The sequence below is a fragment of the Haematobia irritans genome, chromosome 3 (assembly GCF_050003625.1).
Source record: "Haematobia irritans isolate KBUSLIRL chromosome 3, ASM5000362v1, whole genome shotgun sequence".
In the NCBI taxonomy this organism is placed as follows: Eukaryota; Metazoa; Arthropoda; class Insecta; order Diptera; family Muscidae; genus Haematobia; species Haematobia irritans.
The window spans coordinates 118,415,468-118,430,340 of record NC_134399.1 but is presented as its reverse complement, the minus strand read 5'-3'; the positions used below and the strand labels follow the sequence as shown (position 1 = coordinate 118,430,340).

At 28.5% G+C, this 14,873-nt stretch overlaps 1 protein-coding gene across 2 annotated transcripts in view; it reads right to left on the bottom strand.

Moving 5' to 3' along the window:
* The window catches only part of LOC142228747 (uncharacterized), a 650,828-nt gene that overhangs the window by 592,631 nt on the left and 43,324 nt on the right, over positions 1–14,873 (bottom strand). The window contains exon 3 of one of the 2 annotated variants that reach the window (XM_075299257.1): positions 1,486–1,664. In XM_075299257.1, coding sequence (XP_075155372.1) covers positions 1,655–1,664 — 10 coding nt within the window. In that variant the 3' untranslated portion in view covers positions 1,486–1,654. Of the gene's footprint in view, positions 1–1,485; positions 1,665–14,873 lie in introns of those variants that run through there. The other variant, XM_075299256.1, reaches the window with a different exon arrangement.

Below are 14,873 nucleotides of genomic sequence, written 5' to 3'. Positions count from 1 at the left end.
TTTTTGCATCTTGACTACAAGGCAAAAATCATTCACAAATAGGATATGTTTTTCAATACTTTATTTTAAAGACATTTTTTACTTGAAACATAGCATAATTTCTACTGGAAGTCTTGTTTTTAACGGACATTTTATAGCATATGAAAAAAAGCGAAAAATTGAAATGTGCTTCGTAGAGTAAAGTACACAAAAGAGAATTGTGTCTTAAAAGCATCCTTACTTGTATTCTCCGCTTCTTTGGTTCGGAATCAATATCAAAATTGTTAAAGTGGAGACACAATCTTTGGAACCGGACATGCTTTTTGTTCAGTGTATAGTGCCCTTTCGTTAGTTTTTATGAAGATCCCTTTAATTACCTTTGTTTGAATATTTTGATTTACACGTCCTACGTTCCGATTTGTTTTGACGAAACAAAAAAATTGTGCCCGTAATCCGAAAATGATAAACAAAACTCATGCTCTTTTTTTCAAATATATTTTATCTTGGTTCCGAATGAATTTTCTCTCCGAATACTCATTTTAATATTTTACTTAAGCATATACAATTTTTGGCGAAGTCTTATATCACAACATATATATGTTTACTCATGTTTATATTCACACATAGTATTTTTCCTATATTTAATGAAATTTTCTTTGTGTATATATATTTGTAATGCGCCAATTGGTTACTTTCATTATTTTACTTCCAGCATACATTTTGTCTCTCTTTGTAAACACATATATGTTTATGGGTTATTTCTAAATTAATATATGTTTGCATCCAAGCATATTATATTTACAAACATTGTATGTCCCAAACATAATATGTTCTAACATATTAATATATATGTCCCAAACATATTATGCTAGTTTATGAATATTATAAGTTTGCACTCAAAAATATTGTGTTTAAAAATTTGAGTTCCAAACATATAATGTTTATACCCAAACATATGAAAAACAGTCTTTTTCGTCCGTGCTATAAATCAACAACTTCCTCACCGAACCTTCGTATTATACGAAACTAATAAACTACCACAACTCCACACAAGTATATATGATGATGATATTACACCAAGTGAGTAATGAAATTTGGAATTTCTCCACATAATAGCGAAAAACTAATCTCTTACTTCAATCCAAGGCGAATGATTATGAAAAAGGTAACGCACACATGAAATATTTTGCACAACGCTAGCTAGACCAATTCAATTTTTGGGAGAAAAAAATATAATTTCAGAAGAAATATGAAAGATTTCAATGTCGCAGCCACTCTCTACCAGCCAATATTTTTCGCACAAGCAATTTTGAGCAGGAGTAAAAAAAAATTTAATAAAATATTGCCCTTGGTTATATGCGAAAATTGTATGTGAAGAAATTGCATTATTTCGAAAATTGAATTTCCTCTTGAATTACTTGTCCAACAAACTTGAGTTCTACATTACAAATAGTTTTTCCAATCTAATAATCAAAAAAATTTAATTTAAGAAAAGATATTACTTACCGTTGGTCACTTGTGTTTGTTATCCATCTCCTCCTGGTTAGTAACTTAGGTATATCCATCCCAATGTTGGCATGTATTCGATGTTGATTTGGCTGATTGGTCCATTTTGTGGTTGCAGATAGAATTTACGGAAAAACGCGTTGTTTTCCTAAACGGAAAACAATTATACTTACTCATCACTGAAAAGAAAATGAATAATAATTTCGATAAAAAGCTATTACAAGCTAATTTTTAATAAAGGGTGATTTGTTAAGAGCTTGATAACTTTTAAAAAAAAAAAAAACGCATAAAATTTGCAAAATCTCATCGGTTCTTTATTTGAAACGTTAGATTGGTCCATGACATTTACTTTTTGAAGATAATTTCATTTAAATGTTGACCGCGGCTGCGTCTTAGGTGGTCCATTCGGAAAGTCCAATTTTGGGCAACTTTTTCGAGCATTTCGGCCGGAATAGCCCGAATTTCTTCGGAAGTGTTGTCTTCCAAAGCTGGAATAGTTGCTGGCTTATTTCTGTAGACTTTAGACTTGACGTAGCCCCACAAAAAATAGTCTAAAGGCGTCAAATCGCATGATCTTGGTGGCCAACTTACCGGTCCATTTCTTGAGATGAATTGTTCTCCGAAGTTTTCCCTCAAAATGGCCATAGAATCGCGAGCTGTGTGGCATGTAGCGCCATCTTGTTGAAACCACATGTCAACCAAGTTCAGTTCTTCCATTTTTGGCAACAAAAAGTTTGTTAGCATCGAACGATAGCGATCGCCATTCACCGTAACGTTGCGTCCAACAGCATCTTTGAAAAAATACGGTCCAATGATTCCACCAGCGTACAAACCACACCAAACAGTGCATTTTTCGGGATGCATGGGCAGTTCTTGAACGGCTTCTGGTTGCTCTTCACTCCAAATGCGGCAATTTTGCTTATTTACGTAGCCATTCAACCAGAAATGAGCCTCATCGCTGAACAAAATTTGTCGATAAAAAAGCGGATTTTCTGCCAACTTTTCTAGGGCCCATTCACTGAAAATTCGACGTTGTGGCAGATCGTTCGTCTATTCACGATGAAATGTCAAAGCATACTGAGCATCTTTCTCTTTGACACCATGTCTGAAATCCCACGTGATCTGTCAAATACTAATGCATGAAAATCCTAACCTCAAAAGAATCACCCTTTAAAACAAAAGTTGCTTTAAATGTGCAAAAATTATACTTATATTTCCATAAAAGTATTTTATTGTAATTCTATAGAATAATTTTGTTTAAATTTTTGAAAATTATTAACCTAATATCAATGATTATCCGACCTAAATTTTAGGACACACATTTTTCTAAAATAAATAAAATGTAATAAAAAGAAAGTTCATAACCTTTGATTTTTTCCATTAAATTTAGGGCACAAAATTTTGAAATTTGCATCACTCCTTTAAGGTGAGTAATAAGTTTGATTTTAGCCGCTAAAGTGAAAATTAAATCAGCAAAAAAGGCATAAAATTATACATATTTGTTGCAAATTTTATTATAACTTGATGGGGAATAGTCCAAATCAAATTTTCACAATGTTTGTATTCCTTAAAATGGATTATTAAGGAAAAGTAATCGTGAAAACATGACGATTTTAGCGGCTAAACTCGAACTTAATACCCACCTTTAAAGACAAATGTCTATGAAGTAAGGCAAGTAAAGAACAAGATTTTTGTTTTCAGGAAATCAAATAACATTTTTAACCGTTTCAACACCACCTACATGTGAAAAAATGAATTATATACCACTCAACAATAAATTTTGGCGATATAACCTGCATAGAAATATAAAGTTTTTCCGATAATAAAAATATGTATTTTTCATAATATTTACGAAAACATCATACATTAAATGTAACTTTTCCATTTGGATTTTTTTCGCCCTAATTATGCATACATAATCACCCAAAAAAATGTTTTTCTGATTCAATCACGAAAATGATAGTATCAATCATAGTTTTAATTGGACATACGAACAATACTTGATTAATAATTAATTGATTTCATTAGCAAATTTCAATTATTTTTTAAGTGATTCAATTAAAAATTTAATTGCTGTTGATTAATTACAAATGTAACTATATTCAATTACTTTCTTAAATGATTTAGTGCTTTTAGCTTGATTAAAAATTGATTGTTTGCAATAAATTTTTAATCAAAAATTAAAAAAACAAGTATATACACAGTAAGTTCGGCCGGGCCGAATCTTAAATACCCACCACCATGAACCAAATATTAGCGTTTCCTTTGAAATTTCAGGAGGGCTTGAGGACTTGAGGACTTGAGGACACTTCCCGAAGATAAATTTAAAGATTTCACCATTTTTGGCACACCTCTTTATGGTCATAGAATACCTCCAGATTTCAAATTTCAGGCAAATTGGATAAAAACTACGATTTCTATAAGCCCAAGACCCCAAATCGGGAGGTCGGTTTATATGGGGACTATATCAAAACCTGAACCGATATAGCACATCTTCGAACTTGACCTGCCTGCAGACACAAGACGAGTTTGTGCAAAATTTCAGCACGATTGCTTCATTATTGAAGACTGTAGCGTGATTACAACAGACAGACAGACAGCCAGACAGACAGCCAGACAGACAGACGGACAGATGGACATCATTATATCGTCTTAGAATTTCACCCTGATCAAAAATATATATACTTTATATAGTCGGAAATCGATATTTCGATGTGTTACAAACGGAATGACAAACTTATACCCCCGTCACCATTCTATGGTGGTGGGTATAAAAATCCATCATATTTTTTAACTGACAATACTTGACACTGTAATTGCTTTACAGAGTTTCTGTTCTATTCATTAATCGAAGTATTCGATTTCTTCGAATAGGCTTGTGCAGGCCTTTGTTGTATACATATGAGAGTAACACTCTCACGCTGAGAAAAACCCGGTGTTTTTGGTATACTATGAAAAGGTTCATGAATTTTATGAAATATTATTAACAAATGCATATAAAGTATTGAGGAAGAAAAATATTATGTAAACGTACATCTATTTTATGGAAGAGTTCATAAATCTTCACAAATGTACAAATACATATTTTATTTTTTTGTGTACTTGTTTGTGTTTTATACACAATAAATTCAAAGTTTAAATTGATTGCAAAATGTTATTTCTATCGAAAATTTTGTCAAAATTTTATTTCTATAGAAATTTTTGCCAAAATTTTATTTTTAGAGAAAATTTTGTTAAAATTTTACTTCTATAAAAAATTTTGTCAAAATTTTATTTCTACCGAAAACTTTGTCAAAATTTTATTTCCATAGAAAATTTTTGTTAAAATTTTATTTCTATAGAAAATTTTGACAAAATTTTATTTCTATAGAAAATGTTGACGAAATTTTATTTCTATAAAAAATTTTGTCCAAATTTTATTTCTATAGAAAATTTTTTGAAAATTTTATTTCTATAGTAAATTTTGTCAAAACTATTGAAACTTTTGTCAAAATTTTATTTCTATAGAAAACTTTGCCAAAAAATTTTTTCTATAGAAAATTTTGTCAAAATTTTATTTCTATAGAAAATTTTGTCAAAATGTTATTTCTATAGAAAAGTCTTGACAACATTTTATTTCTATAGGAAATTGTTGACAAAATTTTATTTCTATAGAAAATTTTCCCAAAATTTTGTTTCAATAGAAATTTTTGTCAAAATTTTATTTCTATAGAAAATTTCGTCAAAATTTTATTTCTATAGAAAATTTAGTCAAAATTTTATTTCTATAGAAATTTTTGCCAAAATTTTATTTCTATAGAAATTTTTGCCAAAATTTTATTTCTATAGAAAATTTGTCAAAATTTCATTCATATAGAAAACTTTGTCAAAATTTTATTTTTAGAGAATATTTTGTCAAAATTTTATTTCTATAGAAAACTTTGTCAAAATTTTATTTCCATAGAAATTTTGTCAAAATTTTATTTATATTATTATTTATACTATAGAAATTTTATTTCTATAGTAAATTTTGTCAAAACTTTATAAACTTTTATCAAAATGTTATTTCTATAGAAAACTTTGCCAAAAAAATTTTTCTATAGAAAATTTTGTCAAAATTTTATTTCTATAGAAAATTTTGTCAAAATGTTATTTCTATAGAAAAGCCTTGACAACATTTTATTTCTATAGGAAATTGTTGACAAAATTTTATTTCTATAGAAATTTTTCTCAAAATTTTGTTTCAATAGAAATTTTTGCCAAAATTTTATTTCTATAGAAAATTTGTCAAAATTTCATTTATATAGAAAACTTTGTCAAAATTTTAATTTTAGAGAAAATTTTGTCAAAATTTTATTTCCATAGAAATTTTGTTAAAATTGTATTTCTATAGAAAATTTTGACAAAATTTTATTTTTATAGAAAATGTTGTCAAAATTTTATTTCTATAGAAAACTTTGTCAAAATTTTATTTCCATAGAAAATTTTGTTAACATTTTATTTCTATAGAAAATTTGGACAAAATTTCATTTCTACATAACCATGATCTGTGGCAGAACATTTGCCACTCTTGGAACTCTTTGGAAGACACAGAGATATCTACCACTGAGAATCAAACTGCTCTTGGCGAAGACCTACTTAATTCCGGTATTGACGTATGGGTGCGAAATCTTTTCTAGTTGTGATGATAGGAGCAAACGGAAATTGAATGTCTCCTTTAATGCAATTATAAGATACGTTTTCGGCCTCAACAGGTATGCCCATCTGACTCCGTTTGCAACCAGAATATTGGGGGTCCATTTTGAGAACTACCTGAAAATTCGTGTCTTAGTGTTTCTACATAGGATTATTATGGACAAGGAACCTGATCATATATTTAATAGATTACGCTTTAGTGCATCAGGTAGAACTGGTAATTTAATCCAACTACGTCACAGATATGTTGTATCGGAGTGGTAATTCTTCATCCATGCGATTCGTCTCTGGAACATGTTACCACTAAATATAAAGACAATTACAAGCAGAGCACAATTCAAAAGCAAACTTTTTATATATTTTCTTTAATATTGACATGTTCCACAATAATAAGTAAACTACACTATCCATTCACTTCTTTTCATTGTACTTATCATAATTATATTTTGTATTTTAATTGGCAATAAGATTCATATAATCTCTAGAAACGTTTATTAATTGACCCTGTTTAAGTTAACTTTCAATTTTGATATTTTATTTATTTATTTATTTATGCTTTTTATTTTCGTAGCAAACAATCATTTCCTCATGTGTCACTCATTTATCTTATCTAAACGATAATTTTACATTTCGTTTTAGTTAAATTAATTTTATTAAATTTTGTTATGATATAAATCTGTTCGCATACAATCAAATGCCTGTACTGTAAATTATAGGACCTTGAGTCTTGTCGTGCAGGAACCAAACTCAATAAATACAAATACAAAATACAGAAAATTTTGACGAAATTTTATTTCTATAAAAAATTTTGTCCAAATTGTATTTCTATAGAAATAGGAATTGGTGTGTTATCACATACACAAGGGTTAAATTTTCTATACACTAAGTATTTAAATGAAATTCACGATGCGCAGCTTGTCATTCATTAAGATCGCCGACCACAATAAATAAACGCAAGGCAGCTAAAAATTTATCTGAATACCGGTGAACCATATCAATGAAAACTAACAAATTAACCAACATCCGTTTTCCTTTACTAATTGACAGGGGAAAATGCAACTACGCGGAGCTTACCATCAGCATCATTACCATTGATATCGGCCATATTAGCACAATGTGCCAATAACATTGCTTGTTTAAGCTTTGCAACACATTTTGCGATTATTTACAAACGAAAGCAAACACATTCCTTTTACATAGACTTGGGAATTTGAAAAGCACGCGGGTATTCGTACATCTCAAAGAATCAAGCATGTGCATCTATCACCTGCATAAAAGCGGAAGAGGAGACAGAAGAATCTATTTACCAAACAAACATAGAACATGCGGATGGATATCTTTGATGTAATATAAAAGATAGAAATGTATAAATAGTTATATCTTAGAAGTTCTTCTCACTTTAAATCTTCAGTACTCGCATGTATGAGATACATTCCCAACAATGAAGTGTAATTGCATTTAATTAGAGAAACTTTTAATTAGGATGCATTACAAGAGGTTTATTTTGAGTTAATATTTATTTATATTTTTGCTAAAACCGCAAAATTAGGAAAGTAATTTTCAAAAATTTGAAAAAACTTTTTACAGAAATAAAATTTTCTATAAAAGTAAAATGTTGACCAGGTTTTCTATAGAAATAAGATTTTGACAAAATTTTCAATAGAAATAAAATTTTCACAAAATTTTCTATAGAAATAAAATTTTCACAAAATTTTATATAGAAATAAAATTTTGACAAAATTTTCTATAGAAATAAAATTTTTCCAAAAATTTTCTTTAGAAATAAAAATAAAACAATGGCAAAAATATTCTAATAGAAATAAAATTAAGCTAAAAATCTTCTATAGAAATAAAATTACGCCAAAAACTTTCTAAAGAAATAAATTTATGCCAAAAAATTTTTACAGAAATAAAATTATACCAAAAATGTTCTATAGAAATAAAATTTTGACAAAATTCTATAACAGGTTGGCTGATAAGTCCCCGGTCTGACACATAGATGGCGTCGCTAGTATTAAATGCATATTATTTTTATATAGTACCAACCTTCAAATGATTCGTGTCAAAATTTGACGTCTGAAAGTCAATTAGTTTGTGAGATAGAGCGCAATGTTGAAAAACGTGCTAGGAAAGTCAAAGTTGCTATGCCACTCAGAAACGCATTAACGAAAAAGAGGGAGTTTAAGCCAATAACATAGAAATAAAGTTTTCACAAAATTTACTATAGAAATACAATTTTGACAACATTTACTATAGAAATAAAATTTTGACAAAATATTCTTTAAAAAAATTGACAAAGTTTTGTATAGAAATAAAATTTAGTCTAATTCTTCTAAGGAATAAATGTTTGACTAAATGTTGTATAAAAATCTATTATTACAAAATTTTCTATAAAAATAAAATTTAGATTTTGATAAAATTTTCTGTAGAAATAAAATTTTGATAAAATTTTCTGTAGAAATAAAATTTTGACTAAATTTCCTATGGAATAAAATTTTGACTAAATTTTGTATAAAAATAAAGTTTTACAAAATTTTCTATAAAAATGAATTTATGAAAAATTTTCTATAAAATAAAATTTTGACAAAATTTTCTATAGAAATAAAAAAAAAATGTAGAAATTAAATTTCGACAAAATTGTCTATAGAAACAAAATTTTCTTACAAAAATAATTTTCCTATAGAATTAAAATTTTGACAAACATTTCTATTGAAAAAAATTTTTGGGAAAATTTTCTATAGAAATAAACTTTTGACAAAATTGTCTATAGAAATACAATTTTGACAAAATTTTCTATAGAAATAAAATTTTGCCAAAGTTTTCTACAGAAATAAAATTTTGTCAAAATTTTCTATAGAAATAAAGTTTTGATAAAATTTTCTTTAGAAATAAAATTTTGACAAAATTTTCTATAGACATAAAATTTTGAAAAAAAAATCTATAGAAATAAAATTTTGACTAAATTTTATATAAAAATAAAATTTTGACAAAATTTACTATATAAATAAAATGTTGACAAAATTTACTATAAAAATAAAATTTTGACAAAAATTTTCTATAGAAATAAAGTTTTGACAAAATTGTCTATAGAAATACAATTTTGACAAAAATAGAATTAAAATTTTGACAAAAATTTCTATTGAAACAAAATTTGAGGAAAATTTTCTATAGAAATAAACTTTTGACAAAATTGTCTATATAAATACAATTTTGACAAAATTTTCTATAGAAATAAAATTTTGCCAAAGTTTTCTACAGAAATAAAATTTTGCCAAAATTTTCTATAGAAATAAAGTTTTGATAAAATTTTCTTTAGAAATAAAATTTTGACAAAATTTTCTATAGAAATAAAATTTTGAAAATAAATTCTATAGAAATAAAATTTTGACAAAATTTTCTATAAAAATAAAATTTTGACAAAATTTTCTATAGAAATAAAATTTTGACAAAAATTTTCTATAGAAATAAAATTTTGCCAAAAATTTTCTTTAGAAATAAAATTATGCCAAAAATTTTCTTTAGAAATAAAATTTGACAAAATTTTCGATAGAAATAAAATTTTGACAAAATTTTCTATAAAAAGGAAGTTTTACAAAACTTTCTATAAAAATAAAATTATGAAAAAATTTTCTATAGAAATTAAATGTTGACAAAATTTCTATAGAAATAAAAACAAGTATATACAGTAGAAAGTTGGGCCGGGCCGAATCTTAAATAGCCACCACCATGAATCAAATATAATAGTTTCCTCTGAAAATTTCAGGGGGGTTTGATGATAGATATTTTCCCAAGCAGATCAGTTCAACCAGTACGCTTCCCACAGATAAATGTAAAGATTTTACCTATGAAGACTACATCAGATTCTGAATTTATAAGAACCGTTTTTTGTTTGAGTTTTAGAGAAATCATAAACATCTCTTGAAATCATAAACATCTCTTGAAAGTGTGCAAGAAAATGATGAAATAACGCCTTGATTTGAAATCTAAAATCTGTGAATTTTCATCGCAATTATTTAAAAGACTACGAGAAGTAAAATCTGGACATTTGGCATTCAGTTTCAAACAATTTTCATGATCAGTGCGTCTTCTATACCCTCAATAAGTGAAATCGGTCTATATAGAGGCCTTACCAAATGGACCGATAAAACTAAATCATATACACTTTGTTATGGGTCTAAAATGCCAGTATATTTTCAATTTGTGGCAAATCGGATAAAAACTACAATTTCTAGAAACCCTAGGAATTAAATCAGGAGTTCGGTGTAATGGGGGCTGTACCAAAACATGGAAGGATACACACAGTATTCAGCACATTTCATTGTAGTTCTAGAATCTAGACCCCAATTCGGAGGGCCGGTTTATAAGGAGGCTATATCAAAAACTGTATTGATACTCCATATATTCGGCACACCCCTTTATGGTCATAGAATACCTGTAGATTTCCAATTTCAGACAAATTGGGTAAAAACTACGGATTATAGAAGCCCAAGAAGTAAAATCGGGAGATCGGTCTATACGGCTATATCAAAACGTGGACCGATAATCACCATTTTCGGTACACGTCTTTAGGGTCATAAAGTACGTCTAGATTTCAAATTTCAGGTAAATTGGATTAAAACTACGGATTATAGAAGCCCAAGAAGTAAAATCGGGAGATCGGTCTATATGGCTATATCAAAACGTGGACCGATAATCACCATTTTCGGCACACCTCTTTATGGTCCTAGATTTCCAATTTCAGGCAAATTGGATAGAAAATATACTTTCTAGACGCCCAAGAAGCAAAATCGGTCCATATGGGCGTTATACCAAAACATGGACCGATAGGCACCTTTTTCGGTACACTTTTTGATGGTCCTAAAATACCTCTAGATTTCCAATTTCAGGCAAATTAGATAAAAACTACAGTTTTTATAAGCCCAAGACGCCAAATCGGGCGGTCGGTTTATATGGGGACTATATCAAAACTTGGGCCGATATAGCCCATCTTCGAACTTGACCTGCCTGCAGATAAAAGACGAGTTTGTACAAAATTCCAGTACGATTGCTTCATTATTGAAGACTGTAGCGTGATTACAACAGACAGACAGACGGACATCGTTATATCGTCGTAGAATTTCTCCCTGGTCAAGAATATATATGCTTTATATAGTCGGAAATCGATATTTCGATGTGTTACAAACGGAATGACAAACTTATTATACCCTCCTCAGCATTCTATGGTGGTGGGTATAAAAATCTTGAAGAAATAAAATTTCGATAAAATTGTCGATAGAAATAAAAAAAATCTTGTAGAAATAAAATTTCGACAAAATTGTCTATAGTAATAAAATTTTGACAATATTTTCCTACAAAAATAAAACTGTTAGGAAATTTTCCTATGGAAATAAAATTTTGACAAAATTTTCTATAGAAATAAAATTTTGACAAAATTTTTCTATAGAAATAAAATTTTGCCCAAAATTTTCTTTAGAAAAAAAATTTGACAAAATTTTCTATAGAAAAAAATTTTTGCCAAAAAAATTCTATAGAAATAAAATTTTGTGAAAATTTTCTATAGAAATAAAATTTTGAGAAAATTTTCTAAAGAAATAAAATTTAGCCAAAAGTTTATCTAGAAATAAAATTTTCTAAAAACATTTTCTATGGAAATAAAATTAAAAAAAAAATTGTTAAACATTTACTGTAGAAATAAAGCCTCGACAAGATGAAGTAATTCTTAATTCTACTGTAAAATTCTTTAACTTTTATTAAACCATTTTTGTGGTATTTTTCTTAAGTTTGTGGTATTTGTTATTTATTTATCAAAATTTCATTCTAACAACATCCATATAGTATGAAGTCAATAATGCGTACTGATGTGAGCAATTGAATTTTTCCTTGGCAATGAATATCCTACATGGACTGCCAAAATGAAAAATGTAGCTTTGGTGACCTCAAAAGAACACAAATTTCATTAAAGTTGACAATCAGTTTTTAAAAACGACAAGGACAACGACAACAACGATAGTATAAAAAAAATACAAATCAATTTTGTGGCATCCTTTTGGTTTCTTGGCAATGTAATGTCATGCAATGCAATGCCAAGGTTATCTTTCGCCATGACTAGGAAAAATAATTCTACCAGCAATTCTGGAACAATTTAATTTCCTTTCAGAGAATAGAATGGCTTCAGTTATCTTTTAAGCAGGACTACAATTTATGTGAAGTTCTACAACATATCTAGGATTTATTTCCTGTTTTGTTGCTGTTGTTCAGTTCTTGTTTTATAATTCCTTCTTCTGTTAATTACATTTGAATAAATGGTTTATCACAAAGATAATTGTTAATCCTTTTCTTTATGCTATCTCTGAACTTTATGTTTATAGAGTTTGCTCAAGGCAATAGAGTAAAAACGGAATAAGAGGAATTTCGATGATGATAGAAAAACGAATAGTTGTTCTACTGTTTACTGCATTTAAAAGACTGTTCTACTGCATTTAAAAGAACTAAATAAAATTGAACCGTTTCTTATAAGAAATCAATTTTACTGTAGGGTATAAAATGTAAAAATCAATCGAAATTAATTGAACACATTAGGTTAGGTTAAGGTGACAACCCGATTTATGTTAAGGCTGACTTAAACTATTCAGTCCTTTTTGATACTAGAAATACCTATTGCATATGGACACTTCTAGTTTTAACCGCTGAACCCACCCGACTATTTTCTTCTGTTGAACCAACCTGAGTGTTCCAAAAACATTAGCAGACTGCTTAAGTAAGCATTTTCCAGGTCCGTCAGCAATAGAGCTGTATGTTCCCAAAATTCGTAAAGATTGAGATATTAGTCTTATTGTTCGTCGCTTTTAAAATGCCTATAACAAATTTAATACTAAAAGATTGAAAGTGAAAATATATCCAAACCACGACTTTATCTCCAGCCAAATACTCTGATCCACAAAGAAAAAAATCCCCAACCTGGAGAAAAAACCTACTAATCTGACAATACTGTATGCCTGACTAGCTTTTCAACTTTTCGATGAATTTTAAGCATAACAAATATATACGGCCGTAAGTTCGGCCAGGCCGAAGCTTATGTACCCTCCACTACACAAAAAAAATTTTTTTCTGATTCAATCACGAAATTAATTGATCCAATTAATTTTTTAATTGAAGGGTCTTCAATCACAGAAATGATAGTATCAATTAAAAAATTAATTGGCAGCCAATTAAAAAATTAATTGATTCAATTAAAAATTTAATTGATACTATTAATTTATGTGATTGATTTTTATTTCAATTAAAAAATGTGTTGATTCAATTAAATTTTTAATTGAATATTTTTTAAAACGCAATTAAGATTTTAATTGGAAAAATTTTCGTGAAATTTTTTTTCTGTGTATGGATTGCGTAGAAACTTCTACTGAAGAAGTTTCTACGCAATCACAAGGTGTCTTAAAACTTCCTAACACCGTAATATATACCACATAGTCCATCCGTGGTATATATTAAACTAAAAAAGCCGATTAAATACGTATATAATTAAGTTTAAAGTTTCTATAGAAATAAATTTTTGACAAAATAAAATTTTGACAACATTTTCTATAGAAGTAAAGTTTGGAAACAATTTTCTATAGAAATAAAATTTGGAAAAATTTTTCTATAGAAATAAAATTTTGACAAAATTTTCTATTGAAATAAAATTTGGAAAAAAATTTCTATAGAAATAAAATTTTAACAAAATTTTCTATAGAAATAACATTTTGACAATGTTTTCTATAAAAATTAAATTTTGGTAGATTATTTTTGGCTCGAGTGGCAACCATGATTATGAACTGGTATGGACCAATTTTTGTGTGATTGGGGATCGGCTATATATAACTATAGACCGATACGGACCAATTTTGGCATGGTTATTAGCGGCCTTATACTAACAGCACGTTGCAAATTTCAACCGGATCGGATGAATTTTGCTCCTCCAAGAGGCTCAAGAGATCAAATCTGGAGAACGGTTTATATGGGGGCTATATATAATTATGGACCGATATGGACCAATTCTTGCGTGATTGTTAGAGACCACATCCTAACACCATGTTCCAAATTTCAACCGGATCGGATGAATTTTGCTCCTCCAAGAGGCTCCAGAGGACAAATCTGGCGATCGATTTATATGGGGGCCATAAGCGTAGGAAGGCCTCTGGGGAGGGGGCTTAGATCCCCCAGAAAAATTTTAGCCCCCCCCCAGAATTTGAAACTCTATTTATGATTTTCCATTTTTCTATAAATGTCAATAGTTTTTTTTTTATTTTTTTTAACAATTAAACAAGTATGTACAATCGCACAATGTTCCGCTAAAGACTTTCATGAACAATCGAATTACTTGGGTTGTGGTAGCAGTTGCCGATGGCAATGTTTGAAGTCAGATATTTATGAAATATATAGCAAATTTAATTAAAAAAATAGTAATTGATATTAAAACTATTCTTTCATAAATTAATATCTTAATAATGCTGCGAAAAAGCGTCGCCAAAAAAGTAGTGAAATGTTCTTTTTGGGTCTAGAAGTGAAGCAAAATTGGCGGAGAAGCAATGAATGTAATATGAGCTTGTCATAGGTCAAATGTCCACCGTTTCAACAGCCGTTTCAATGAATTTGCATCACTTCTTAAGGTGAGATCCGAATTCAGTGTTTTGAATGTGAATTAAAACATTTTGTGATATTTTCCCAAATAAATA